Raw genomic sequence first — 26696 nt, 5'->3', positions numbered from 1 at the left:
CACACACTTCCTGAACCAATGTCACAAAAGAATTCCACTGTTGAAAGTTTAACTTACTATAGTCATAGGTAGGCCCAGGAGATTTTCCACAATGTGACCTGATCAGTAAACACTCTTGACTTTAGTTATGTCCTCACCTGATTGGAAAAAACATTGATGTTTAAACACAGCTAAATCCTGTGTGTGTTTGGCTTGACAGAGTGTGACAAAGGACGGTACGGCCCAAACTGCGAGCGGCTGTGCCAATGTATGAATGCTGGTGTGTGCCAGACCACCACAGGCACCTGCCAGTGCCTGTCTGGCTACATCGGAGCAGACTGCAACACCAGTGAGTGCCAGCGTGTGCCAAGGGGCATGGGCATATCCATAGGCTACAGTTTGTTATTTACCAAGTATTTATTGTAACATTAAAAAGTAAAATGTTAAATGAATGACAATTTTCATCCTATAACACAAGCACTACAAAGTAACGTTTTGTATGGTCTCCTCTCTTTCCCTACTCTTTTCCTCTGGTTCTACCAGCTTGCCCATCAGGGCGTTATGGGCAGGACTGTGCCAAGGTGGCTTTGTGTGGGAAGGGGGCAAGGAGTGACCCAGAGACGGGCAGGTGTGTGTGCAAGGTCGGCCAGCGGGGAGAAGACTGCGGACAGGGTAATACACACACTGTAACACACACAGTTGATTCCTGCTCCACAATGAGTGTCATATGTAATAATCCATCCAGTCATGTTTCAATCTATGGCGTCTGTGCGTGTGTTTGTGCCTGCGTGTGTTTCTCAGGTTGTGCCCAGGGTTGGTATGGGGTGGACTGTGGCCAGCGCTGTAACTGCCGTAACAGTGGTATGTGTGACCCAGTCTCTGGAGGCTGCACCTGCGGACTAGGCTGGACCGGACCCAGCTGTGACAGAGGTGACCTGACCAGACCTGGCTATAAATACTATTCTAAATCTTTAAACTACTTTGAACATTTGCTTTAGCCTGCCTGGAGTGCCAGGTGGGCATGGTTTTCACTTTTGTGTCAATTCTATAGGTTAGATTGCAACAGACAACCTCAATCAAGCACAGACACATCATTTGAAATGATTTCAAATATTATTTGAACCCAGGTCGTGACAACCATGGTCAACAGCTCACATTTCCCATTCTCCTCATTGTGTTGTGAATTGATGTGAAGACTCCATTTAAGTGCCCCTGATATCATGATGAGCCCAGGACACAATTCCATTGCGTACCCATTATAAGGTGTGTGTTTCTGTTGCTCTGTCATTCAGAGTGCCCCTTGGGGAGTTACGGGGCCAACTGCAAACTGCGGTGTGATTGTAATAACAATGGGACGTGCGATAGAGTGACGGGAGAGTGCCGGTGTGACCCGGGATACTACGGTCACCTGTGTGAACACGGTAAGTCAGGGCCATTCAGTTACTGCTGCTTTGAGTGGATCAATGAATAATCAAATTGATCATGTGAAATAACTCAGTTTGAAGAAATCAATGAATCAATGTATTTCGCTACACTCGCTGAAATATGTGTATGTGACCAATACAATTTGATTTGAATGTAGATAAAACAGTTAATATCAGAGTTTAGGTTTGTAGGGTTCGGTTAGGAGAGTGCGAAACGATGTAAGAAAGCTATTCAAGGCGTTTTTTGAATGCTCTTTCTGAGGTTCTAATGTTTTACTATCCTAACTTCCTGCTCTATGTTCTGTCTAGCCTGCCCTGCTGGTTTCCATGGCCACCGCTGTCAGTTCCAGTGTAAGTGTCGAGGCCACGCCCCCTGTGACCCCAGCACAGGGCACTGTCTCTGCCCTCCTGGTTACCATGGATACCACTGTGAGAAAGGTGAGAAGGATGAAGTTGAGATTTAGTAGATACAATTGCTTAATAATGTGGTTGTAACTGCTGATAAAGTGTGTCTGTTACATGCCCCAGTCATAATTACAGCTAAGATGTTGTCTCCTGTGTCATGTGTTCCCCTCCCTCTCGTTCCCTGTCACAGAGTGTGAGCAGCGTCGTTTCGGGGTGGGCTGCATCCAGTCATGTGACTGCGAAGGGGACACCCCATGTGACCCCATGACCGGCCATTGTCTGTGCCCCCCAGGGAAGATGAGCACGCATTGCGACACAGGTAGTAGATAAATAAAAAGAAGCAAACAACTATCTAAGTAGTATGGTTCATCAACATCTGTTTCCTCAAACGACTATGTGGCGAATCTTAACTTCCACTTACTGCAAGTCCAATTTTCACTTAGTCTCCCACTAACATCAATGCAGTTAGACTTAAGTCAAAGTAAGGATTCACCCCTATAAGCTAAACCGCACCATAATCTAAAAGTGTTCTCACAATTCCTGTTTCCCTGTCTGGGCTTTGTCCAGATTGTCCAGTGAACCGCTACGGCCCGGACTGTTCTGAGAGCTGTGAGTGCAGGAATGGGGGGTGGTGTGACCCACGGAACGGCCGCTGCACCTGTCTACATGGCTGGATAGGACCCACCTGTCAGGAAGGTAAGTGTATTGATAAGGAAGAAGGGACAGAGCATGGACCATAGAATGAGGAATTAGAATACTGGAATGGACATTAACATTAACCTTTTTATTTTGGTAAATGGCTGACCATTTTGGATAAAGGTCAGCCATGTAGTTAGTCACCCATGGTTTGACAGTGCTATGATAAGATAAGAGTAAAATAATGAATTTGAATAATTTATCTGCACCGTATGTTAGCTATCTAGACAGACAGTTTTAGAGGAATGATTCCATAAATGTTTCTAACGAACTGCCAATAAGCCAACATTCCATTCAAACAATGCAGCCAATCAACAGCCATACACTGACTGAATTCAGTTGATGATAGGCAGGAAAGAGAGGAAGGCTCCACACCACTCTCTCACTTTAGTATCTTACCTAGTTATTTTATGATTATCACATTTTTGCTATTTTGTAGCTTTGGCAACTAGGTATGTGTTTTCTTTCCAATTCACTCCTCTACCTGTAGGCTTTACAGACACAGCGTTTGGAACTGCCGATCTGCGGTCAAGAACGGCAAGTTCATCTCTGCCTAATGCTGCTCTTTAGTCCATTGACTTTTTGGTCCTGATGGAGACATGGATCCCCCCAGAGAGCACTGCTACTCCAGCTGCTCTCTCCTCATCTGACTATATATTCTGTCATAGTCCAAGAGCATCTGGTCATCATTGTCTTGGCACAGGGCAACTCATTTCTCCTAACTGGAGATTTTCTCTTTTCTCCCTCTCTAACCTGTCCATTTCCTCATTTGAATTCCATGCTGTCACTGTCACTAGTCAACTGAAGCGTAACATTGTTTTCATCTATCGCCCACTAGGTGCCCTTACAGATTTCCTCAATGAGCGTGACACATTGATAAGCTCATTTCCTGATGATGGCTCACTGCCCTCCCTGTCTCTTTTGACCCCACCCTTTCCATAACCCTTCCAACTCACAAGGCAGACAATATGCTTTACCTTTACCTCATCCTTTCCCAAACCCTTCCAACTCACAAGGCAGACAATATGCTTTACCTCATCCTTTCCCAAACCCATCCAACTCACAAGGCAGGCAATATGCTTTACCTCATCCTTTCCCAAACCCTTCCAACTCACAAGGCAGGCAATATGCTTTACCTCATCCTTTCCCAAACCCTTCCAACTCACAAGGCAGACAATATGCTTTACCTCATCCTTTCCCAAACCCCTCCAACTCACAAGGCAGACAATATGCTTTACCTCATCCTTTCCCAAACCCTTCCAACTCACAAGGCAGGCAATATGCTTTACCTCATCCTTTCCCAAACCCTTCCAACTCACAAGGCAGGCAATATGCTTGACTTCATCTTTACTAGAGCCAGTTTGCCTAATAATCTCACCGCAACCCCCCTTTAGGTCTCTGATCACTACTTTGTTTCCTTTTCTCTCTCCCTTTCCTCCAACCCTAGCCACTCAGCTCCTACCCAGATGGTCATGCGCCTTTCCGTATCCTCTGACTCGCACTGTCCCTGTTCTTTTCTTCCCGGCCAGCTAGGCCCTCCCATCGTGCTCTGTGGCTGAGTGACTCATTGCAAGCTTACAGAACAAGGCTGCAGGCAGCTAAGCAAAAATTGAGAAAAACTAAACTTCCAGCGGACCTATCATCTTTTCACTCCCTCCTCTCCACCTTCTATTCCTCTGTATCTGCTGCTAAAGCCACTTTCTATCAATAAAAATGTCAAGCTTCTGCCTCTAACCTAAGGAAACTATTTTCCACCTTCTCTTCCCTCCTTAATCCTCCATCCCCTCTCTCCTCCCTGACTGTGGACGACGTTGTCAACCACTTTGAAAAGAACATCCACTCCTCATTCACTCAACCTACTGGGTCCACTGGTCCCAGTCACACAGAACTACCCTAGGCCTTTTTCTCTTTTTTTTTTTTTTTTCCCACCACCACAAGCTCAACATCGATAAGGAGCAGCTGCTTTTCCTCCCTTTTCATCCCCTGTACGCTCAGAGACTTCTCCATCATGGTTGGCAACTCCCTCCCAGAGTGCAAAGAACCTTGGCGTGACCCTGGACAACACCCTGTCATTCTCTGCAAACATCAAAGCAGTGACTCGCTCCTGCGAGTTCATGCTCTACAACATCCATATTGTCAGACTCTACTTCACACAGGAAGTGGTGCAGGTCCTAATCCAGGCTCCTCCGGACACCACTGGCTTCCAGTCGAGACTTGCATTCACTACAAGACCATGGTACTTGCCTGTGGAGCAGCAAGAGAAACTGCCCCTCTCTGCCTTCAGGCTATGGTCAAACCCTACACCCCAACCCGAGCACTCCATTCTGCCACCTCTGGTCTCTTGGTCCTCCCACCCCTAAGGGAGGGTAGCTCCCGCTCAGCCCAATCCAAGCTCTTCTCTGTCCTGGCACCCCAATGGTGGAACCAGCTTCCCCCTGAAGCTAGGACAGCAAAGTCACTGCCCATCTTTCCAAAGCACCTGAAACCCTACCTCTTCAAATAGTATCTTAAATAATCCCCCTCACCTCGAACCCCTACCCCTCCTCACACATACACGCAAGAAAAGTTCTTGACCCAGCACTTGACCTCCCCCTTTCTAGCTCTGACTCGGCTGATAGCTACTTCATTGAGGAAAAGCGTACTGTGACAAACCTCTTCAAGATTAGGAGATTTTGTCACAAATTAAGCGGGAAACCACCCCAGAATGAGAGTTCTTTCGAACAGGACAGTACCTGTGTGTTTGTTTCTCCATCTTGGTCCACCCAGGCCACAGGCAAAGTCAAGGATAGCAGGGTTCGGTACACGAATCGGGTTCTCGGTAGGTCCAGGTCCAAACGCCAACAGGTCCAAACAGTCCAGCTCATACACGGTAAATCCTGCCGATATATATATCGTCTCTTTCTTTATGGTTCACAGATCCTTCCAGCCCTTCCACTCTCTCTTCCTGGTTTGTCCTGACCCCTTATCTGTGGGTCGGCCCCACCTTCGGAGCGTTTCCCTTGCTTCTGGGAATTGTAGTTTTGGCAGTCGACCATTTTGTGATCTGTAGTTCTGATCGGGGTGGCCATTTTAGTGAGAGGGCAGAGCCCGTTTTTTAGTTCTGCTCTCACATATCTGCCATTTATCACTCGACCCCCTTCTTTGCCACAGTACTTACTATGCCTGTGATATGTGGTTGTCCCACCTAGCTGCACTACACAACTAAAGGTATGTGGACACCTGTTCGTCAAACATCTCATTCCAAAATCATGGGCATTCATATGGAGTTGGTCCCACCTTTGCTGCTACAACAGCCTCCAGTCTTCTGGGAAGGCATTCCACTAGATGTTGGAACATTGCTGCGGGGACTTGCTTCCATTCACCCTCAAAAGCATTAGTGAGGTTGGACACTGATGTTGGGGATTAGGCCTGGCTCGCAGTCGTCGTTCCAATTCATCCCAAAGCTGGGGTTGAGGTCAGGGCTCTGTGCATGCCAGTCAAGTTCTTCCACACCAATCTCGACAAACCATTTCTGTACGGACCTCGCTTTGCGCACAAGCTGAAACAGGAAAGGCCTTCCTCAAACTGTTGCCACAGAGTTGGAAGCACAGAATCATCTAGAATGTCATTGTATGCTGTAGCATTAAGGTTTCCCCTCACTGGAACTAAGGAGCCTAAACCATGAAAACAGCCCCAAACCAGTATTCCTCCTCCACCAAACTTTACAGTGGGCACTACATTGGGGCAGGTAGCGTTCTCCTGGCATCCACCAAACCCAGATTTGTCTGTCGGACTGCCAGATGGTGTAGCGTGATTCATCATTCCAGAGAATGCGTTTCCACTGCTCCAGAGTCCAATGGCAGCGAGCTTTACACCACTCCAGTGGACACTTGGCATTGCTCATGGTGATCTTAGGCTTGTGTGCGGCTGCTCGGCCATGAAAACCCATTTCATGAAGCTCCCGAAGGAACAGATCTTGTGCTGACGTTGCTTCCAGAGGCAGTTTGGAACTCGGTAGTGAGTGTTGCAACCGAGGACAGATGATTTTAACACGCTACACACTTCAGCACTCTGCAGTCCCGTTCTGTGAGCTTGTGTGGCCAAACGCTTCACGGCTGGTTTGTTGTTGTGCCTAGTTGTTTCCACTTCACAATAGCAGTACTTACAGTTGACCAGGGCAGAAATTTTACGAGCTGACTTGTTGGAAAAATGGCATCCTATGACAGTGCCACGTTGAAAGTCACTGAGCTCTTCAGTAAGGCCAATCTACTGCCAGTGTTTGGCCATGGAGATTGCATGGCCATGTGCTCGATTTTATATACCTGTCAACAACGGGTGTAGCTGAAATAGCCAAATCCACTAATTTGAAGGGGTGTCCACATACTTATATATATTGTGTCTTGAGATGAATCCGCTAATTTTAATTTGCTCTGAATAAGAGTGTCTGCTAAATTACTCAAATGCAAAATGTAAATGATAAGGACTTAGACAAGTTGTAAATGCAACAAGTACTGATATTGCATCATATAATAGCACTGGCAGCTTTCCAAGAAAACAAAAACAGAGACATTTATGGTCTGTTTGCATACAGTATAATTGTATGAAACCCGTTTAAACTGTATTTATATTTATATTACAATATTTTGGGTTGACAATAATTCTATATCACAATTGTGTTTTCCTGCATAAGTGAAATCACAATTATGTATCTACTGCCGTTCATTCCCATTAGACTGGTTTGGATTTTTTTCCAGACCAATAGGGCTGCCATTTTCACCCCATTCTGGAACTTTGAGGGTTTATGATAGAGCACCTCTAGTAAATTTAATAGGATCTCTATGGCTGGGACGGACGGAGCAGTGCATTATGAGTGCAGTAGTACATCATGCTATAGAGCATGGAGAAATATGGAGGAGAACTAGGAGAAATATCCCCCCGGTTCAAGTGCTATACAAACACAATAACATGTAAAAGAGACATTTAAGATAATATCCAAGCAAACTTCCAACACACTTTACAATAAAGCAATAAAATGTTAGATAAAAAACATGCAAGATGTAATAGAGGCTAATTAGATTACTAAAACAAAACAGATAGTGAAAGCTGTTTTATAGGAATACAGTCTAAAGCTAAGAGTGCTCTCTCTTCTCTCTCTGTCTTCTCGTCTGCAGGAGGGTCCCTCACGTCTCCACAGCTGGGCAACAGAAATCAAGAAAAGAGTCACTCACACACTGTCCCAGTATAGCACCCCCTACTGACTGACCCCCAGCCTCATACAACTGCGGCCTACTGGTCACTTCTAGAGATCACAGAGGTCAAAACTGAACTGAAGCACTCTCAAAACAACAACAGACTGTTTTGTACAGTGCTATGGCAGGGCCTTGGTGAACTAAAGGGACTTCTGAACTGGAGGTGCCATTTTGCAGCGTTGTCTAATCGCAGACTTTGGAGTTCAGATAACACACTACCCTTGACATCACGGGGATGACTGTCCTATACTCCATCTTACAGGGTGGACTCTTAAATGTGCTCCAGAGTTAACAGGCTGGGATAATTGTTTTTGCCTGCCCTGGATAAGAGGACATTTCTGGGTCAAATGCCAAAAAGGATAAAGTCATGTGAGGTTTACAGAATTATTTACTGTAAAATACAGTTGTTGAATATCATGTACCATGCTTAAGAGTTGTGTATTTGTGTGTACATTGCATGTATGTTGTGTGTATGTAAATGTGTTCATGTCTACAATTCAATCATGTTGTACGTATACTCACGATATGGTCGTACCGCATTGGAAGTCGGTATTTCTTTGAACATTGAGGAGATTTGCTTTACGCTCATAGCATCTTCTAAAGTAGGTGTAGTCATCCTTACTGGCTTCTCCAAAAACAATAGACTACTCACACGCATGGTCCATTTGATTTGTATATTTACAGCCACCAATGCACTATACAGACTCTTATGGCACAGTTGATTTATAAATCAGAAACCATTCAGGATCATTTTCATCTGAATGAAATGCTCTACAGTATTTGGGAAACCTGGAATGGTGAGGATGACTTGCCCACAGGTCAATATGCCTTAGTCTATACACCTTATTTTACATGTACAGTGGGGCAAAAAAGTATTTAGTCAGCCACCAATTGTGCAAGTTCTCCCATTTAAAAAGATGAGAGGCCTGTAATTTTCATCATAGGTACACTTCAACTACGACAGACAAAATGAGAAAAAAAATCCAGAAAATCATATTGTAGGATTTTTAATGAATTTATTTGCAAATTATGGTGGAAAGTAAGTATTTGCTCAATAACAAATGTTTATCTAATACTTTGTTATATACCCTTTGTTGGCAATGACAGAGGTCAAACGTTTTCTGTAAGTCTTCACAAGGTTTTCACACACTGTTGCTGGTATTTTGGCCCATTCCTCCATGCAGATCTCCTCTAGAGCAGTGATGTTTTGGGGCTGTTGCTGGGCAACACAGACTTTCAATTCCCTCCAAAGATTTTCTATGGGGTTGAGATCTGGAGACTGGCTAGGCCACTCCAGGACCTTGAAATGTTTCTTACGAAGCCACTCATTCGTTGCCTGAGGCGGTGTGTTTGGGATCATTGTCATGCTGAAAGACCCAGCCACGTTTCATCTTCAATGCCCTTGCTGATGGAAGGAGGTTTCTACTCAAAATCTCACGATACATGGCCCCATTCATTCTTTCCTTTACACGGATCAGTCGTCCTGGCCCATTTGCAGAAAAACAGCCCCAAAGCATGATGTTTCCACCCCCATGCTTCACAGTAGGTATGTTGTTCTTTGGATGCAACTCAGCATTCTTTGTCCTCCAAACATGACGAGTTGAGTTTTTACCAAAAAGTTATATTTTGGTTTCATCTGACCATATGCCATTTCCCAATCTTCTTCTGGATCATCCAAATGCTCTCTAGCAAACTTCAGACGGGCCTGGACATGTACTGGCTTAAGCAGGGGGACACGTCTGGCACTGCAGGATTTGAGTCCCTGACGGCGTAGTGTGTTACTGATGGTAGGCTTTGTTAATTTGGTCCCAGCTCTCTGCAGGTCATTCCCTAGGTCCCCCTGTGTGGTTCTGGGATTTTTGCTCACCGTTCTTGTCATCATTTTGACCCCACGGGGTGAGATCTTGCGTGGAGCCCCAGATCGAGGGAGATTATCAGTGGTCTTGTATGTCTTCCATTTCCTAATAATTGCTCCCACAGTTGATTTCTTCAAACCAAGCTGCGTACCTATTGCAGATTCAGTCTTCCCAGCCTGGTGCAGGTCTACAATTTTGTTTCTGGTGTCCTTTGACAGCTCTTTGGTCTTGGCCATAGTGGAGTTTGGAGTGTGACTGTTTGAGGTTGTGGACAGGTATCTTTTATACTGATAACAAGTTCAAACAGGTGCCATTAATACAGGTAACGCATGGAGGACAGAGGAGCCTCGTAAAGAAGAAATTACAGGTCTGTGAGAGCCAGAAATCTTGCTTGTTTGTAGGTGACCAAATACTTATTTTCCACCATAATTTGCAAATAAATTCATTAAAAGTCCTACAATGTGATTTTCTGGATTTCTTTTCTCATTTTGTCTGTCATAGTTGAAGTGTACCTATGATGAAAATTACAGGCCTCTCTCATCTTTAAGTGGGAGAACTTGCACAATTGGTGGCTGACGAAATACTTTTCTGCCCCACTGTATGTAGATACTATATGAAGTGACAGCTTCTCTGAGAAATGGAGGGAAAACTGTTTAATTTTTCAATAAAAAAAAGATTGATTATATGTGTACTGCAAAACACAACATTAGACCACATTTAGTAATTAGACTGCATTTGCTACATATCAAGCAAATGTTAGCAAAGAGTAAAGGGGTCAGTCATATGTCAAACCCTACAGATGCTATACATTTACCAAGCCTGATCCCAGATCTTTATGTACATTAGAAAACTCCTCTGATTGTATGGTGTAAGAGTCTTTTTTAGTGGTTAGCTAAAGCATATACAGGTATCAAATTGACCATCTATATAGAAAATATTTAAGTTTTAACTTGGTCATTGCCAGCTTGTGTGATCAAACTGCATCATCAAGTCATGTATGAAGTCAAGATATTCTACATTCTTCCCTGCATAAGCCTCTGTCACCATCTTCTGGTGGTGGTGGCTCTCCACATTACATATTGTGATCTGCCCAGCTTCATATATGAGGGCAGTTAGTTGTAGCCATTGTTAGAGGACTACTGGTCAAAAGTTTTACAACACCTACTCATTCAAGGGTTTTTTCTTTATTATTACGATTTTCTACATTGTAGAATAATAGTGAGATATAAACTATGAAATAACACATATGGAATCATGTAGTAACCAAAAAAGTGTTTAACAAATCAAAATATATTTCAGATTCTTCAAATACCCACCCTTTGCCTTGATGACAGCTTTGCACACTCTTGGCATTCTCTCAACCAGCTTCACCTGGAATGCTTTTCCAACAGGTCCTCTGATGCAGCACTCCATCACTCTCCTTCTTGGTAAAATAGCCCTTGCACAGCCTGGAGGTGTGTTTGGTCATTGTCCTGTTGAAAAACAAATGATCGTCCCACTAAGCCCAAACCAGATGGGATAGCGTATCGCTGCAGAATGATGTAGTAGCCATGCTGGTTAAGTGTGCCTTGAGTTCTAAATAAATCACAGACAGTGTCAGCAGCAAAGCGCACCCACACCATAACACCTCCTCCTCCGTGATTTAAGGTGGAAAATACACATGATGAGATCATCCGTTCACCCACAACGCGTTTCACAAGGACATGGCGGTTGGAATCAAAAATCTCCAATTTGGACTCCAGATCAAAGAACACATTTCCACCGGTCTAATGTCCATTGCTCGTGTTTCTTGGCCCAAGCAAGTTTCTTTTTCTTATTGGTGTCCTTTAGTAGTGTTTTCCTTGCCTGATTCACACAGTCTCCTCTGAACAGTTGATGTTGAGATGTGTCTGTTACTTGAACTCTGTGAAGCATTTATTTGAGCTGCAATTTCCGAGGCTGGTAACTCTAATGAACTTATCCTCTGCAATAGAGGTAACTCTGGGTCTTCCATTCCTGTGGCTGTCCTCATGAGAGCCAGTTTCGTCATAGCGCTTGATGGTTTTTGCGACTGCCCTTGAAGAAACGTTGAAAGTTCTTTAACTTTTCCGTATTGACTTACCTTCATATCTTAAAGTAATGATGGACTGTCGTTTCTCTTTGCTTATTTGAGCTGTTCTTGACATAATATGGACTTGGTCTTTTACCAAATAGGGCTATCTTCTGTATACCCCCCCCCCTACCTTGTCACAGCACAACTGATTGGCTCAAATGCATTAACGAAAGAAATTCCACAAATTAAGTTTTAACAAGGCACACTTGTTCATTGAAATTCATTCCAGGTGATAACCTCATGAAGCTGGTTGAGAGAATGCCAAGAGTGTGCAAAGCTGTCATCAAGGCAAGGGGTGGTAACTTTGAAGAATCTCAAATATAAAATATATTTGTTTAATATAACTGGATTTAGTAGGTGTGTCCAAACTTTTGACTGGTGCTGTAGATAAAGTCATCAATGAAAGAATCAATATTGAAATGTTTACATGGTCTTAAACTAATACATTTTGTGGTGCTTTAGGAATGCTCCCTGAAGGATTAACACCTGGTAACAGAATAACTAACAGAATGACATCATAGGTCCCTGATCTGTACTACCAAGAAATACATAATTATGCATGACATTCTCTTTATGGTGATGTATCCTGAATAGGTACACAAAGGTAGAAAAATGTAATATTCTCCTTCGTATGTTTGGCTATTATTCTACTGAGCCCTGCCCCCGAACAAGATCATTTTTTGACCACAGATAATCACAAGTCACAATCACAAGTTTGCCACACAGTACAGCACTGTAGAGTACAGTATAGTTTGGCACAGTACCGTACTGTGCAGTATAATTTGGTACAGTAGAGTTCAGTACAGTAGGCTACAGTACAGCATGGTTTAGTACAGTACAGTTAACAACAGTACAGTAGAATACAGTAAAATGATACTGTGCTCTACAATAGTGTGTGCTACTGTACTCAACTCTACTGTACAAAACTGTATTGTACTGACTTATAAACTCAGCAAAAAATGAAATGTCCTCTCACTGTCAACTGCGTTTATTTTCAGCAACTTAACATGTGTAAATATTTGTATGAACATAAGATTCAACAACTGAGACATAAACTGAACAAGTTCCACAGACATGTGACTAACAGAAATTGAATAATGTGTCCCTGAAAAAGGGGGGTCAAAAAAGTAACAGTTAGTATCTGGTGTGGCCACCAGCTGCATTAAGTACTGCAGTGTATCTCCTCCTCATGGACCTGCACTAGATTTGTCGGTTCTTGCTGTGAGATGTTACCCCACTCTTCCACCAAGGCACCTGCAAGTTCCCAGACATTTCTGCAGGGAACGGCCCTAGCCCTCACCATCTCATCCAACAGGTCCCAGACGTGCTCAATTGGATTGAGATCCAAGCTCTTCGCTGGCTATGGTAGAACACTGACAGTCCTGTCTTGCAGGAAATCACGCAGAGAATGAGCAGGACGGCTGTTGGCATTGTCATGCTGGAGGGTCATGTCAGGATGAGCCTGCAGGAAGGGTACCACCTGAGGGAGGAGGATATCTTCCCTGTAACACACAGCGTTGAGATTGCCTGCAATGACAACAAGCTCAGTCCGATGATGCTGTGACACATCGCCCTAGAACATGACGTACCCCGCACCTCCATATGGATCCCGCTCCAGAGTACAGGCCTCGGTGTAACGCTCATTCCTTCGGCGATAAACGCGAATCACCCCTGGTGAGACAAAACTATGACACGTCAGTGAAGAGGACTTTTTGCCAGTCCTGTCTGGTCCAGCGACGGTGGGTTTGTGCCCATAGGCGACGGTGATGTCTGGTGAGGACCTGCCTTACAACAGGCCTACAAGCCCTCAGTCTAGCCTCTCTCAGCCTATTGCGGACAGTCTGAGCACTGATGGAGGGATTGTGCGTTCCTGGTGTAACTCTGGCAGTTGTTGTTGCCATCCTGTACCTGTCCCGCAGGTGTGATGTTCGGATGTACCGATCCTGTGCAGGTGTTGTTACACGTGGTCTGCCACTGCGAGAAAGATCAGCTGTCCGTCCTGTCTCCCTGTGGTGCTGTCTTAGGCATCTCACAGTACGGACATTGCAATTTATTGCCTTGACCACATCTGCAGTCCTCATGCCTCCTTGCAGCATGCCTAAGGCACGTTCACACAGATGAGCAGGGCATCTTTATTTTGGTGTTTTTCAGAGTCAGTAGAAAGGCCTCTTTAGTGTCCTAAGTTTTCATAACTGTGACCTTAATTTCTCTACCGTCTGTAAGTTGTTAGTGTCTTAATGACCGTTCCACAGGTGCATGTTCATTAATTGTTTATGGTTCATTGAACAAGCATGGGAAACAGTGTTTATACCCTTTACAATGAAGATCTGTTAAGGTATTTGGATTTTTATGAATTATCTTTGAAAGACAGGGTCCTGAAAAAGGGACGCTTCTTTTTTTGCTGAGTTTACTTTTGTGAACTTCTGTGTAGTCCAAACTTGGGAAAAACAGACTTGGACATGCAGTAACGCAGACACATTTCTAAAAAAAGGCTTTTGAGGTATGTTTGCTCCCATTTGGTGTGTGTGGCGACGTGTAGCCTGATTAATATGGGTGTGGTCATTAGAAATTGCAAAACGTGTTCAGCACGCCATACACAATCGCCCTGTGGTCGTTCAGTACACTACCGTTTCCATTGAATTAAACTCTCTACACTATTCAGTTGTACTGAACTCCCACCTGATCTACTCAGAATTCTCCCATCAAGACTATTTCTGTATATATCCAATGCCTTTCACTTGGCATACACCTATAGACACATCCATTGCCTCTTGCCCATCCATCGTCTCTTAGCCTGAAGATGAAATTAGGAAAATCGAAAGTATCTGTGGATGTGTAGTGGTTGACACTGTTACAAGGTAGTTAGTAGGTATGGGATCAAAGCAGCAGAGAAGTTTAGGTTTCCAGATGTATGGACGGCCAGGTGAGATGTGACATACCTTCAGGCGGTGGTGGGAAAAGTACCCAATCGTCATACTTTAGTCAAAGTACCTTCATGGCAAATGACTCAAGAAAAAGTGAAAAGTCACTCAGTAAAATACTACTTGAGTAAAAGTCTAAAAGCATTTGGTTTTAAATATACTTACAGTGGCAAGAAAAAGTATGTGAACCCTTTGGAATGAACTGGATTTCTGCATCAATTTGTCATAAAATTTGATCTGATCGTCATCTTAGTCACAACAATAGAAAAACACAGTCTGCTTAAACTAATAACACACAAATTATTGTATTTCTCTTGTCTATATTGAATACATCATTTAAACGTGCACAGTGTATGTTGGAAAAAGTAGGCTAATGACTTTTCCAGAAGCTAATTGGAGTCAGGAGTCAGCTAACCTGGAGTCCAATCAATGAGACAAGATTGGAGATGTTGGTTAGAGCTGCCCTGCCCTATAAAAAACACTCACAAAATGTGAGTTTGCTATTCACAAGAAGCATTGCCTGATGTGAACCATGCCTCGAACAAAAGAGATCTCAGAAGACCTAAGATTGAGAATTGTTGACTTGCATAAAGCTGTAAAGGGTTACAAAAGTGTCTCTAAAAGCCTTGATGTTCATCAGTCCACAGTAAGACTAATTGTCTATAAATGGAGAAAGTTCAGCACTATTGCTACTCTCCCTAGGAGTGGCCATCCTGCAAAAAAAGTAACTGTAAGAGCACAGTGCAGAATGCTCAATGAGGTTAAGAAGAATCCTAGAGTGTCAGCTAAAGACTTACAGAAATCTCTGGAACATGCTAACATCTCTGTTGACGAGTCTACGATACGTAAAACACTAAACAGGAATGGTGTTCATGGGAGTTCACCACGGAAGAAGCCACTGCTGTCCAAAAAAACATTGCTGTACATCTGAAGTTCGCAAAAGAGCACCTGGGTGTTCCACAGTGCTACTGGCAAAATATTCTGTGGACAGATTAAACTAAAGTTGAGTTGTTTGGAAGGAACACACAACACTATGTGTGGAGAAAAAAAGGCACACCACACCAATATCAAAACCTCATACCAACTGTAAACTATGGTGGAGGGAGCATCATGGTTTGGGGCTGCTTTGCTGCCTCAGGGACTGGACAGCTTGCTTTCATCGCCGGAAACATGTATTCCCAAGTTTATCAAGACATTTTGCAGGAGAATGTAAGGCTATCTGTCTGCCATTTGAAGCTCAACAGAAGTTGGGTGATGCAACAGGACAACACCCCAAACACAGAAGTAAATCAACAACAGAATGGCTTCCGGAGTGGCCCAGTCACAGTCCTGACCTCAACCTGATTTAAAATGCTGTGGCATGACCTCGAGTGATTCACACAAGACACACCATTTTCCTGTCCTGCTATCCATTCAAAATGTAATGAGTACTTTTGGGTGTCAGGGAAAATGTATGGAGTAAAAAGTACATTATTTTCTTTAGGAATGTAGTAAAGTAAAAGTTGTCAAAAATATAAATAGTAAAGTAAAGTACAGATACCCCAAAAAAACTACATAAGTAGTACTTTTAACTACACCACTTCCTTCAGAAACAGGTTTGGATGACCAACGATTGGAGTCAGAGGGATGTTGGTCACTTCTTGAAGGAATGGAGAGAAGAGAGAGAGAAACCCACATGAATACATATATATATAAAATACCTTTTGGAAGCAAGCCTATATCCTGCTTGAGATGCGTGCTTAGTCCCCTGCTGTACTCCTTGTTCACCCACAATCTTCAGGTAGCTAAAGTTAACCAACTATGTTCAATGTTTGTTAGCTAACATTAGGCTATAACTAGCCATGCAAATGGATTCTGATTCTAATAATATTACTACACAGATTATACACGTAATATTAGCTAGCGAGACAGCAAGATAACGTTTTCTAGCTAGCGAACAGTACGCTGTTGGTGTTAGGGGGCAGTATTTTCATTTTTGGAAAAAAAACATTCCCGTTTTAAACGGGATATTTTGTCAGGAAAATATGCTAGAATATGCATATAATTGACAGCTTTGGATAGAAAACACTAACGTTTCCAAAACTGTAAAGATATTGTCTGTGAGTATAACAGAACTGATGTTGCAGGCGAAAGCCTGAGAAAAATCCAATCCGGAAGTGCCCCAGGTTTTGAAAGCGCTGCGTTCCAATGACTCCCTATATGGCTGTGAATGTACCATCAACGAGCTTACGCTTTCTACGTATTCCCCAAGGTGTCTACAGCATTGTGACGTAGTGTTAGGCATTTCTGTTGGAGAATAGCCGTATGGGGGCACATTGCGTATGTGGTCACATGGTGGCTCCGAGAGAGATTGTCGCGTAAAGTGCAGAGGTAGCCATTACTCCAATCGGTCCTAGAGGAAAAGGAATTGTCCCGACGGATATATTATCGAATAGATATTAGATAAAACACCTTGAGGATGGATTCTAAACAACGTTTGCCATGTTTCTGTCGATATTATGGAGCTAATTTTGAAAAAAAATTGCCGTTGTGGTGACCCCAATTTCGGGGCGATTTCTCAGCCAAACGTGAAGAACAGATGGAGCTGTTTCGCCTACAAAAATGATATTTTGGGAAAAATGAACTTTGGCTATCTACCTGGGAGTCTCGTGAGTGAAAACATCCGAAGTTCATCAAAGCTAAACTATTTAATTTGATTGCTTTTCTGATTTCCGTGACAAGGTTGCTTGCTGCTAGCAAGGCATAATGCTATGCTAGGCTATTATAAACTTACACAAATGCTTGTCTAGCGTTGGCTGTAAAGCATATTTTGAAAATCTGAGATGACAGGGTGATTAACAAAAGGCTAAGCTGTGTTCCAATATATTTCACTTGTGATTTTCATGAATAGGAAGATTTATGTCCGTTGCGTTATGCTAATTAGTGTAAGATGATGAAAACGGTCCCGTTCACGGGATGGGATGTCACTAGAGGTTAACTTGCAATGAAAAGGACTTTGACAAAATTAGAAACATATAATATCAGAAAATGTAGCTAGACTCTTACCTGTATACATGGATGAACGCTTCAGGGCAGACTGGAACCATTTAATTGCATTTTGTTTGTAGCTAGATCTTGTTCTGCCAGCGTTGTGTCAAGTCACTCCGGTTCACATTGACCATGGCGTGTGCAGAAAGTAACCGATCTGTCTATAGTGCCTGCTAAATTCAGGGCATCAATGTTGTTGAGAAAAGTAGCAAAAATGTTGTAGTTCTTGATGGCTAACTATATATCTTTCAATAAAGACATGTTAGAAAGGATTGTCAACACATACTGAGTAGCTCACGTTATAGACAGAAGCAGGCTGCATGGCAAAGAATTCCAAACTAATCTCCCAGCGTGTCCAGCCCATCCATTATCTCAGCCAATCATGGCTAGCGGGAAGGTTCCTGACTTGTTCCGTGGCTAAACCAACTAGGCTTTTAATTTAACCATTTTATTCATATTTACAGATGGAATATAAGTTTGTTATTTTAAAGCACATGAAAAATAACATGTTCCAGAAGCTATTTCTGCCCAAAAATCTATTTTGATTTTAAACAATTAAGATGTTCAAATACATCTCCTGTGATTTAGTAATGTGCGACATACACCTTTCCTGAAAGGGGTCATATTTTGAAGAATGGCTGCCACTTCCCTCAGGGTCCAAATCTGGGGTGGCTCTATATCTAGAACATTTCAGGTGGGTCAGTAGCCTAGCGGTTAAAAGCATTGGGCCAGAAGGTCGCTGGTTTGAATCCCAGAGCAGACAAGGTGAAGAATCGATGAGCCCTTGAGCAAGGCACTTAACCCTATTTGCTCTGGATAAGAGTGTATACTAAAATGTTCAGATTTTACATTAATTTATATTTGTGCCAAATTCGGTGCTTTTATCACAAAATGCACAATTGTTCCACATTTTTCAGTTTTGGCACCACGAAAATCATATGTCCTGCAACAGTGGTCGCAGACCAGTTGAGAAATTACAAAAAAAAAGGGGGGAAAGCAGCATCTTACAGTAAAGTACTTATCAAAATTATTTTGAAATGGAATAAATTATGCACTTATTGAAACACAATTCCAGTCAAAAAAGAAGATTGATTGTAAGAAATGCTGTAGCCTACCATTAGGCTACTATATCCAACCCAACTCCAAATGTTGCCTGTTATTACAGCCATAAAGGTGATGCATTTTCAAAACTCAAGATAGGCTACAGAAATAAACGTAATTTACACATGCATTTGGAGTTGAAAGTCATTCATGTTAGTAGCCAATATGAATTAGGTATAGGCCTACATCATGTCGTATCTCTGGAATCCGGAGCAAGCTAAATCATACAACCATACACCCTATACTTGTAGCAGAGGTTGCAGGATCGGGTGGAAAGCATGTGCTGTCTGCACGGCGCCATCACGTTGGAGGGCAGGCTGGGCGCCGAGTGCTCGTTGCTCACAAATGTATCATAATACATTCGCCAGAATGAATATTATCCATAATGTTGAAGACAGTGCGATGTTAAAGCTGTGTATCTTTAGACACGTAGCCAGCAACCACCCAAAGGCCTATCTGAGATATGAAAATGATCAATGAAATCGTCAGGTAGCCTATTGTTTTGGCAATCATGAGTCAGTAGTCGATTGATAAAATGTATTTTAGTAGATGGATGATAAACGTAGGCCTAATCTGTTTTTGACAGGCAAAACTGGAGGGCAGGAAACAAGTTATTTCTGATCACTGATCTGGATAAACACGCCAGCCTTTGCGCGCCAATGCTGATAACTGGTCATTGACATTGACCAGATATCAAGACGCGCGGTGCGACTTGTGGTTCTAAAGTGTAGATTAGAATGTAATGACGATTTTAGGGCAGTGGGTTCAGAACAACGACAAAAAAATGTATACATTTGGGGCGAAATTATACCACCACCGAAAGGGGCACTTTAGAGACTGGAAGGGTAAGGGGCATGCGCGCTGCACAGATAGAGCCCAATCTGTGCATGTACCTGAGAATATTCAATATTTTAAGATTTGTTTTATATAATGACGCCGTGAGACCTGTTATTTACGTCTGGTTTGAGTCCGTTAGGAAGACGTTAGGCAAAATACATATTTTCTGTCTAAAAAAATACGTCTTAAACTGGTCATATTTTGGTCATATGATGTCGTGACCAGAATGTCGTGTGCCCGTTGGGTTATAAGGACCGTCATTTGAACATCCTTTCCCCTGCATACAAATATACATACAAATATGTTGTTGGAGAGGAGGCCATTCCCCAAACTCTTTCAATAAACTTTGATATTGAAATTTAGTCTCTGTTGTTCATTTAGATTCAAATAACCAACTCATCATCCAGCTTTGATTATTTCAATTAGCTGTGTAGTGCTAGGGCAAAAAAACAAAACCTGAACCCAGGGGTGCCCTGGGACCGAGTTGGGGAAACCCTAATGAACAAAAGCCATAATTAATGTAGGCCTAATAAATAACTGTATTTGTAAATTGCAAATGTGAAGACACAAAGATCTATGGGAAAGCTACATTTGGTTGATTAAATCTACCTGAGACTGGTAACAAACAAAATAAATGGTATAGGCCCCGCCACTGTTTTGGTGTATGGGGATTGGGCTGGGAAAATGTATCCTCTCAAATTCATAGACAGCGCACTAGATGCAAGGACTGACAGTGTATGAGAGCCACATGATAGTTTTAATCAGAAGCTATGCATTGTTTGTTGAATTGTTACTTGTTCACAAGTAAGTTATAAAAACGTAAATGGTGTGTTATTATAGGGTAGGAGGAGGACAGAGCTGGAGTGAAGTATAAATGGTTGAAGAGTATGGGCAGGCCTATATATACCGCATAAATAATGGCCATTGAACAGATTTTGAACTGTTCGAACTTCTAGCAAAACATTTTTTTTAGTCAGAGGGACTATGTTCATTAAAAGATGTTGAAGCTATGTGTTCCAGAAGAAAATGTTTGTTCCAGGTAAGGGGAAGGACATTTTTTTAAAACTTGGACTACACTACATTATTGGCTCAAATGTAAGCCTAGCTGTAGCTTGTCTATGACGACTTCACCAACAGGAATATAGATTCCAAGGAGTATTTGAAGGCAGAATACTGTAATACTGTGAAGTGCTGGAGACTGTACAGTACACATGCCTTATCCTCACAATAAATGTTTCAAATTTGACCACATGGTGGCACTATATACACAAATGCGGTAATCTCCATTCACAATGAGTATAATTCTATTCCATGCTATTGTAGCCTGTCTTTTGACCAAGAGGCCCAGGTTTTATGGCACAGGTGGGCCATGTTGTAATCGGATCAATCGGCAGGATTATAATGCGCAATTCCACTATTCTTGCATGATATCAGGATTTGGGTGTCACTAGTCAAGATGATCAATTCCTATTGGTTATCAACCAATACAATCTAAGCACCTATAGGCCAATGATACATTTTGAAATAAATATATTTATTTGATTGTGACTCAACATACAACATTTAGGTTCCAAAAATGGAAACAGTAGCATTTAGACCAATGCATAGCCAGACCTCTGGTATTTGGATAGATTAAACACACATTCAATGCACGTGAAATATTCGTTTATTTGAAACCATGGTTAGTCAATAGGCCTACAGGTTAATCAAAAAATCTCCATGAATTAAAATAATATGCCTGCAATTTGGCAAGAGGACACATGCACCTCAAATATTACTTTTAAACAGTAGGCTACAATATGTTTTAGCTAATCAAACCATTGGCCTCTTTCCCCATTCTAATAACTTGATCAAACTTATCCCAGCCATGTTTGAAAAACATCGGATCATAGGCCTACAAACAGGAGATAGAGATAGTTTGTGCAACCCAAAATAGATGAGGCAATATTGATTCAAAAATAACATTTTATTGAAATAAACGAAGATGTTGGATACCACACATTCCACATTCAATGAACTTATAACGATTCCAAATGCCTCGAGGTGAAAATCCAGAGGAAAACTTCAATAATAATTTATTAAACTGTTATACCGGGCATATAAAAGTGTATAGGTCTACACTAGAAAACGGAATATACATAACATTTACAACAAACACCTACAGGCCTAATAGCCTACCTGTAACAAAGAAGCATGATACATTTTCTTTGAAAATGACTCAATTATTTGGGGAAGAACAGGTCTATCTCCATAGGCCAACGTGTCACCCTCCGGACAGCAGAAGACTTGAATGTCCACAATTCATGTCCAATGTTCCCACCTAACGGGACACTGTAAATGCATATTTGAATAGCATGAACATCTTAACACAATTCAGCAGATTGACATGTTTATTTAGCCAAAAAACGTATTTCGTTGATAAGCTCTAAAATATCTTAGCACATGTCAAAACAACAAGCTGTCTGTTACACTAACTGGCTATTTTATTTTATGAATGACAACTGAAAAACAGGCGTTCAAGCGCTCGAGTCCAACATTTCTACTCAAATGAGGGCGCAAGTGACATTTCTGGTTGTCTGGCAAAGGAGAACTGGGGGTAGCACGCTTGGGAAGTCGAGCCACCGCCGGGGCTCAAAGACTGGGTCATGCCACCACAGGGGCATCCGTTATGTGGCATCACGACGGACGCATGTCGGTGGTAAGCACTGTAGGTGGCGTGGAACTGATGGTTGTGGTAGTAGGTTACAGGGGAGCTGGCGTATCCATTTGGGGACACTGAGTGCACTTGTCCGTTGATGGGCTGCGACTGAGGGTAGCTGTATGAGGTGGCCTGAGGTGAGTTTGGCTGGGAGAGGGTCCAGGGGTTACTGACAAAAGGCGCCTGTACGTAGACTGGTTTCTGTTGCAGGTAGAAGTGCTCCGGATAGTCCACGCAGGTGGTCCCCGCTATGTAAGGAACGGTGGCAGGTCTGTAGGGTCTCCTCACCCTTCTTCGGCGTCTGTAGTTCCCTTTCTCAAACATGTTCTCAAATGCAGGATCCAAAGTCCAGAAATTCCCTTTTCGGTCACCTCCGCCCTCCCTGGGTACTTTGAGAAAGCACTCGTTGAGACTGAGGTTGTGCCGAATGCTGTTCTGCCACCCCTTCTTATTTTTCTCGTAGTAGGGGAATTTTGAGATGATGAACTGATAAATTCCGCTCAGGGTCAACCTCTTTTCCCGGCTCTCCTTGATGGCCATGGCAATGAGGGCGACGTAAGAGTATGGGGGCTTCTCCGTTTGACCCACTCTGGCCTTGTCAGTCTCGTCCACACCCTCGGCTGCGCTGTCTGCGCTGTCTGCGGAGCCCTTGCTCTTGGCCATGCCGGAGGACGAGTCGGTTAGATCCAATATGTCCAATTGCTGCTCACCGTGAAAATCCTCATTGTCCATCTTATCATGTAGTTTAAATCTTCCTCGGTTTAGGAGCTGCAGTGTCCAACCACACGGGAAAAGTTTTTGACAATAGTGTTCACAGGTGAGACGCGCATTCCGCTACTGTTTTAAAACCCTCCCATGGGGATGTCTGCGCTGGCTGGGACACCCTTTCATATTGCCGCTTTTCCCACACTGTTGCTGGGTTCTTTAGGATCAACACTTATTTGTTTAGGTTGAAAATGAGGTCGCAGACATGTTGTCTGTCTGTTTATCGATATTCGTGAAGTTTTACAGTACAATTAAGCCCTTTGAAACGCATAGAACAAGGTGAACTATAGATTGTGTGAGTGCGTTCAACTGATGTGTCAAGCGATGTTTGTAAGCATGGATGAGTGATCTGACTTTGCTCTTACTGCAAGCTATTATATGAACTATTTGACCTATAGACTACCAACCGGCTACATCATCCAGGCCAGACAGCCTTATTGAAAATATTTCCACCCTCATTTTATAAATTATGTTAATCCTTCTATAATGTCATTTATATAGGTCAATGACATACATAAGAATAGTCCATTAACATTTCACATCATACATTTCGTTTTTGCCTTTCAGCTTTTGTCACCAATTTAATTCGAAAGATAAGACATTTAAAAATACATGTTTTAAGCACAATTAAGACAAACTTTATAGCTATATAATATTATGTCAACACGAAATATGACAAGAATATTTTCAGTAAATGGATTGAAAGACAGATTAGGCCTAATGGCCTGACACTGTAGTGTTGCAACATGGAAATTCCCTTTTTTCCCCACACGGTGCATTCTACAGTTCACCATGAATAGCACATACACATTTTGAAACACACACTGACTTATGCAGGCACACACACACACACACACACACCTCTACCTGTATTATATTTCTGTATTGATTCATACATAGACGTTTCTATTCCATCCAGACCGGTAAGTAGAGGTATTTTCTGGACTATTTCATGGCAGAACATTGTAAAACTGTAGGTGACGTGATACCATATCTGCTCACATGCTGTGGGGGAAAAGGAGAGTAAGGGGGGCAGGTATAGGGTCACGGATCGAGGATGGGCCCGAAACCATGCCTGACCCACCTCTGAACTAATTTGGCAGCGTGTGCCATCGTAAGGCCTCTGTTTACCAAATGGTCACTGACGATGGCCCGGACTTCATTAGACACAACAGTCCACTGCCATCTGTCTCCCTCTCTTTGATGTCCACCTCTTTGTGTTTGCATTTATTATGGATCCCCATTCAGCTACTCTTCCTGGGGTCCAGCAAAATTAAGGCAGTTATACATTTTAAATAACAGATTTCACAACATATTAAGTGTGTGCCCTCAAGCCTCTACTCTACTACCACTTATCTGTAACACAAAATCCATGAGTACGTGTGTGTGTGTGTGTGTATAGTGCGTATGTTATCCTGTGTTTGTATGCATGTGTCTATGTTTGTGTTGCTTCCCAGTCCCCGCTGTTCCATAAGGTGTATTTCTATCTGATTTAAATGTAATTGTACTGCTGTATGAATTTCTTGATGTGGAATAGAGTTCCATGTAGTCATGGCTCTATGTAGTACTGTGTGCCTCCCATAGTATGTTCTGGACTTGGGGACTGTGAAGAGACCTCTGGTGCCATGTGTCCGAGCTGTGTGCCAGTAGTTCAAACAGACAGCTCGGTGCATTCAACCTCTCACAAATACAAGTAGTGACGGGGCCCATGCCCACCTCTCTGACGGGTCCCTTGTCTACGAGCTCTTTGGTTTCCTCCTCTCCCTGGTTCACACACACCCTTTTATATGGTGACCAATTGTGGTTACCACTATGTGAAATCAATTAGGAATAATGAGTAGTCCTTATGTATGGTTATCATGTATCATACATGTCATTTAGGGGTTTATACTTTACAACCACACATTTGATTTCTGTAGTTCTCAAAATCCATACATAGTAGACAAACCAGTTTAACAACTGTAGGTTTACCAAACGGTTAAGTGATCAACCATTAAGCACAGTTGGATTAAGTGACGGTCAAATGTATTGAAACAAATGAGAAGAGAATCATATGAAAAGTATTGTGAGCATTGCATTGTGACAGGCAATTGCTTTATATGAAAGGTATTTTTGTATAGATGAAACACGGATTAGGTTTGGTGAAAAAAATGACTGTGTGATTTGTGTATATCAATTGAAAACGTGCTTAAAGTTTTGAAAAAACAGCCTTTTTGATGATTTGCTTTGAGTTTTGTACTAAGAGTTTCCACATACTTGTGAAAATAGCACCAAAGCGATAAAAATAACTATCATTCGAATAGGCCTCGATCTAAAATACCATCCAACTTAGGTTAGAAATGAAATTGTCATTGACAGTAATTCTTTCAAATGTGAGGTTTGTGAATAAATGCTTCTATAAAAGGCTAATGCCCTCGGTGGTGGAGAGACACGGAGGCGAAGTGCTGAGTAATACAACATGGCCAGGCGTAGACACCATAGACATCATAGACACACTGCTACCCGTAGAAATAGAATGGCCAGAACAAACATTCCCATTCAAGTCGATGTCCCGTGATGGGTGGACCTTCCGCCATATTGAGTGTACCTACAGTCAAGTTGCTGTGGTGTGAAGGGCTTACTCGTTCTAGTCATTTTATTTGTATGCCACCACCCACATACAGTGAGGCATGACCAGCGGACCTGTGGGAGACAGGTGATAATGATCACCTGCTCTCGGGAGACAGACTGTCTCCCCTGAGTGACTGATAGGGAAACAGACAGATCTCTGAGTGAACTAGCTCACTGTGTAAAGGCACCTGTGTGACGGTTGTTTTCAGCTCAAACTAGCTGACTCAAGGCATTGTAGCAGGATGACCATTTGAACAGTTGATACGGATGTAATAGCTAGTGGCACATTGATACATTTAACAACTTAGCCCAAACGGAAGAAAGTTTTCCAGTATCTCAAAAATATGTAGGCTACCTCATAATTCTACTGGGTGACATCTATTTGCTTAACAGAAGGAAGTGAAATAAGGTACAATTCTGTAAAATCACCCATGCCCTCAGACTGCAATCTCCACATTCTGACATTCTATCAGAGATAATGTTATTAAAGGGAGCTCAGAAAGTCTCCCCGTGCTAGATTTACTGACTGATGTCATGAGAGCAAAGCAAGGCGCCAGATAAAATACAATATCTCTACAGAACAACCATGCAGCAGCCTAAGCCATTTGAGACCAAACAAGAATGCAGCACAGGATAGTGCCAAAACCAAAAGAAAGACCAAGCGTAGTGCATGTAACATGATTTGGATGTACAAATACTGCTATTCTCTTATATGTAAACAAAGAGTTGTGTAAAGGATATTTGTTGCGTGTTTACTAGGGCTATCTTTATTAATACTCTACATGGAACTGTCCCTCCAAATTGGTTGTTTTTCCATGATAATTCTGAGGAGATCTATTAATTACATTTCCACCGTAGGCAATGCCGTCTCCCATCCTAGATTCTCGGGCCAATTAAGCACCTTTCACAGCCCAGCTTGAAAGGATTATCAGATCAAACGTTTGCATTTGATCCTCTCCAGTTTGTTACATTTGAGGAGAGACAGTTCCAGTTGTAGAGAATGTACATTGTAACAATGTTGCTATAGTTCAGTAGTTGTGAAGGTCTTTGCCTGTGG

The 26696-nt window shown here is 42.5% G+C and overlaps 1 protein-coding gene and 1 pseudogene across 1 annotated transcript; one reads left to right on the top strand and one right to left on the bottom strand.

Moving 5' to 3' along the window:
* LOC115102611 (multiple epidermal growth factor-like domains protein 6) overlaps window positions 1–12243 on the top strand; it is a 113278-nt pseudogene extending 101035 nt beyond the window's left edge.
* Window positions 12244–21216: 8973 nt separating this feature from the next.
* Window positions 21217–23163, bottom strand: foxl2l (forkhead box L2-like). The gene has a single exon (XM_029621172.1). It carries the CDS (start codon window positions 22994–22996, stop codon window positions 22106–22108), a length of 891 nt encoding a protein of 296 aa, XP_029477032.1. The 5' UTR covers window positions 22997–23163; the 3' UTR covers window positions 21217–22105.
* Window positions 23164–26696: the final 3533 nt, after the last annotated feature.

This window comes from Oncorhynchus nerka, linkage group LG20, assembly GCF_034236695.1.
Source record: "Oncorhynchus nerka isolate Pitt River linkage group LG20, Oner_Uvic_2.0, whole genome shotgun sequence".
NCBI classification, from domain to species: Eukaryota; Metazoa; Chordata; class Actinopteri; order Salmoniformes; family Salmonidae; genus Oncorhynchus; species Oncorhynchus nerka.
The sequence above is the reverse complement of the archived record's forward strand: the minus strand, read 5'-3'. Positions and strand labels throughout refer to the sequence as shown.

Bases quoted from the DNA above. Each gene is read 5' to 3' on its own strand.
- foxl2l (XM_029621172.1), bottom strand. From the start codon at position 22,996: ATGGACAATGAGGATTTTCACGGTGAGCAGCAATTGGACATATTGGAT.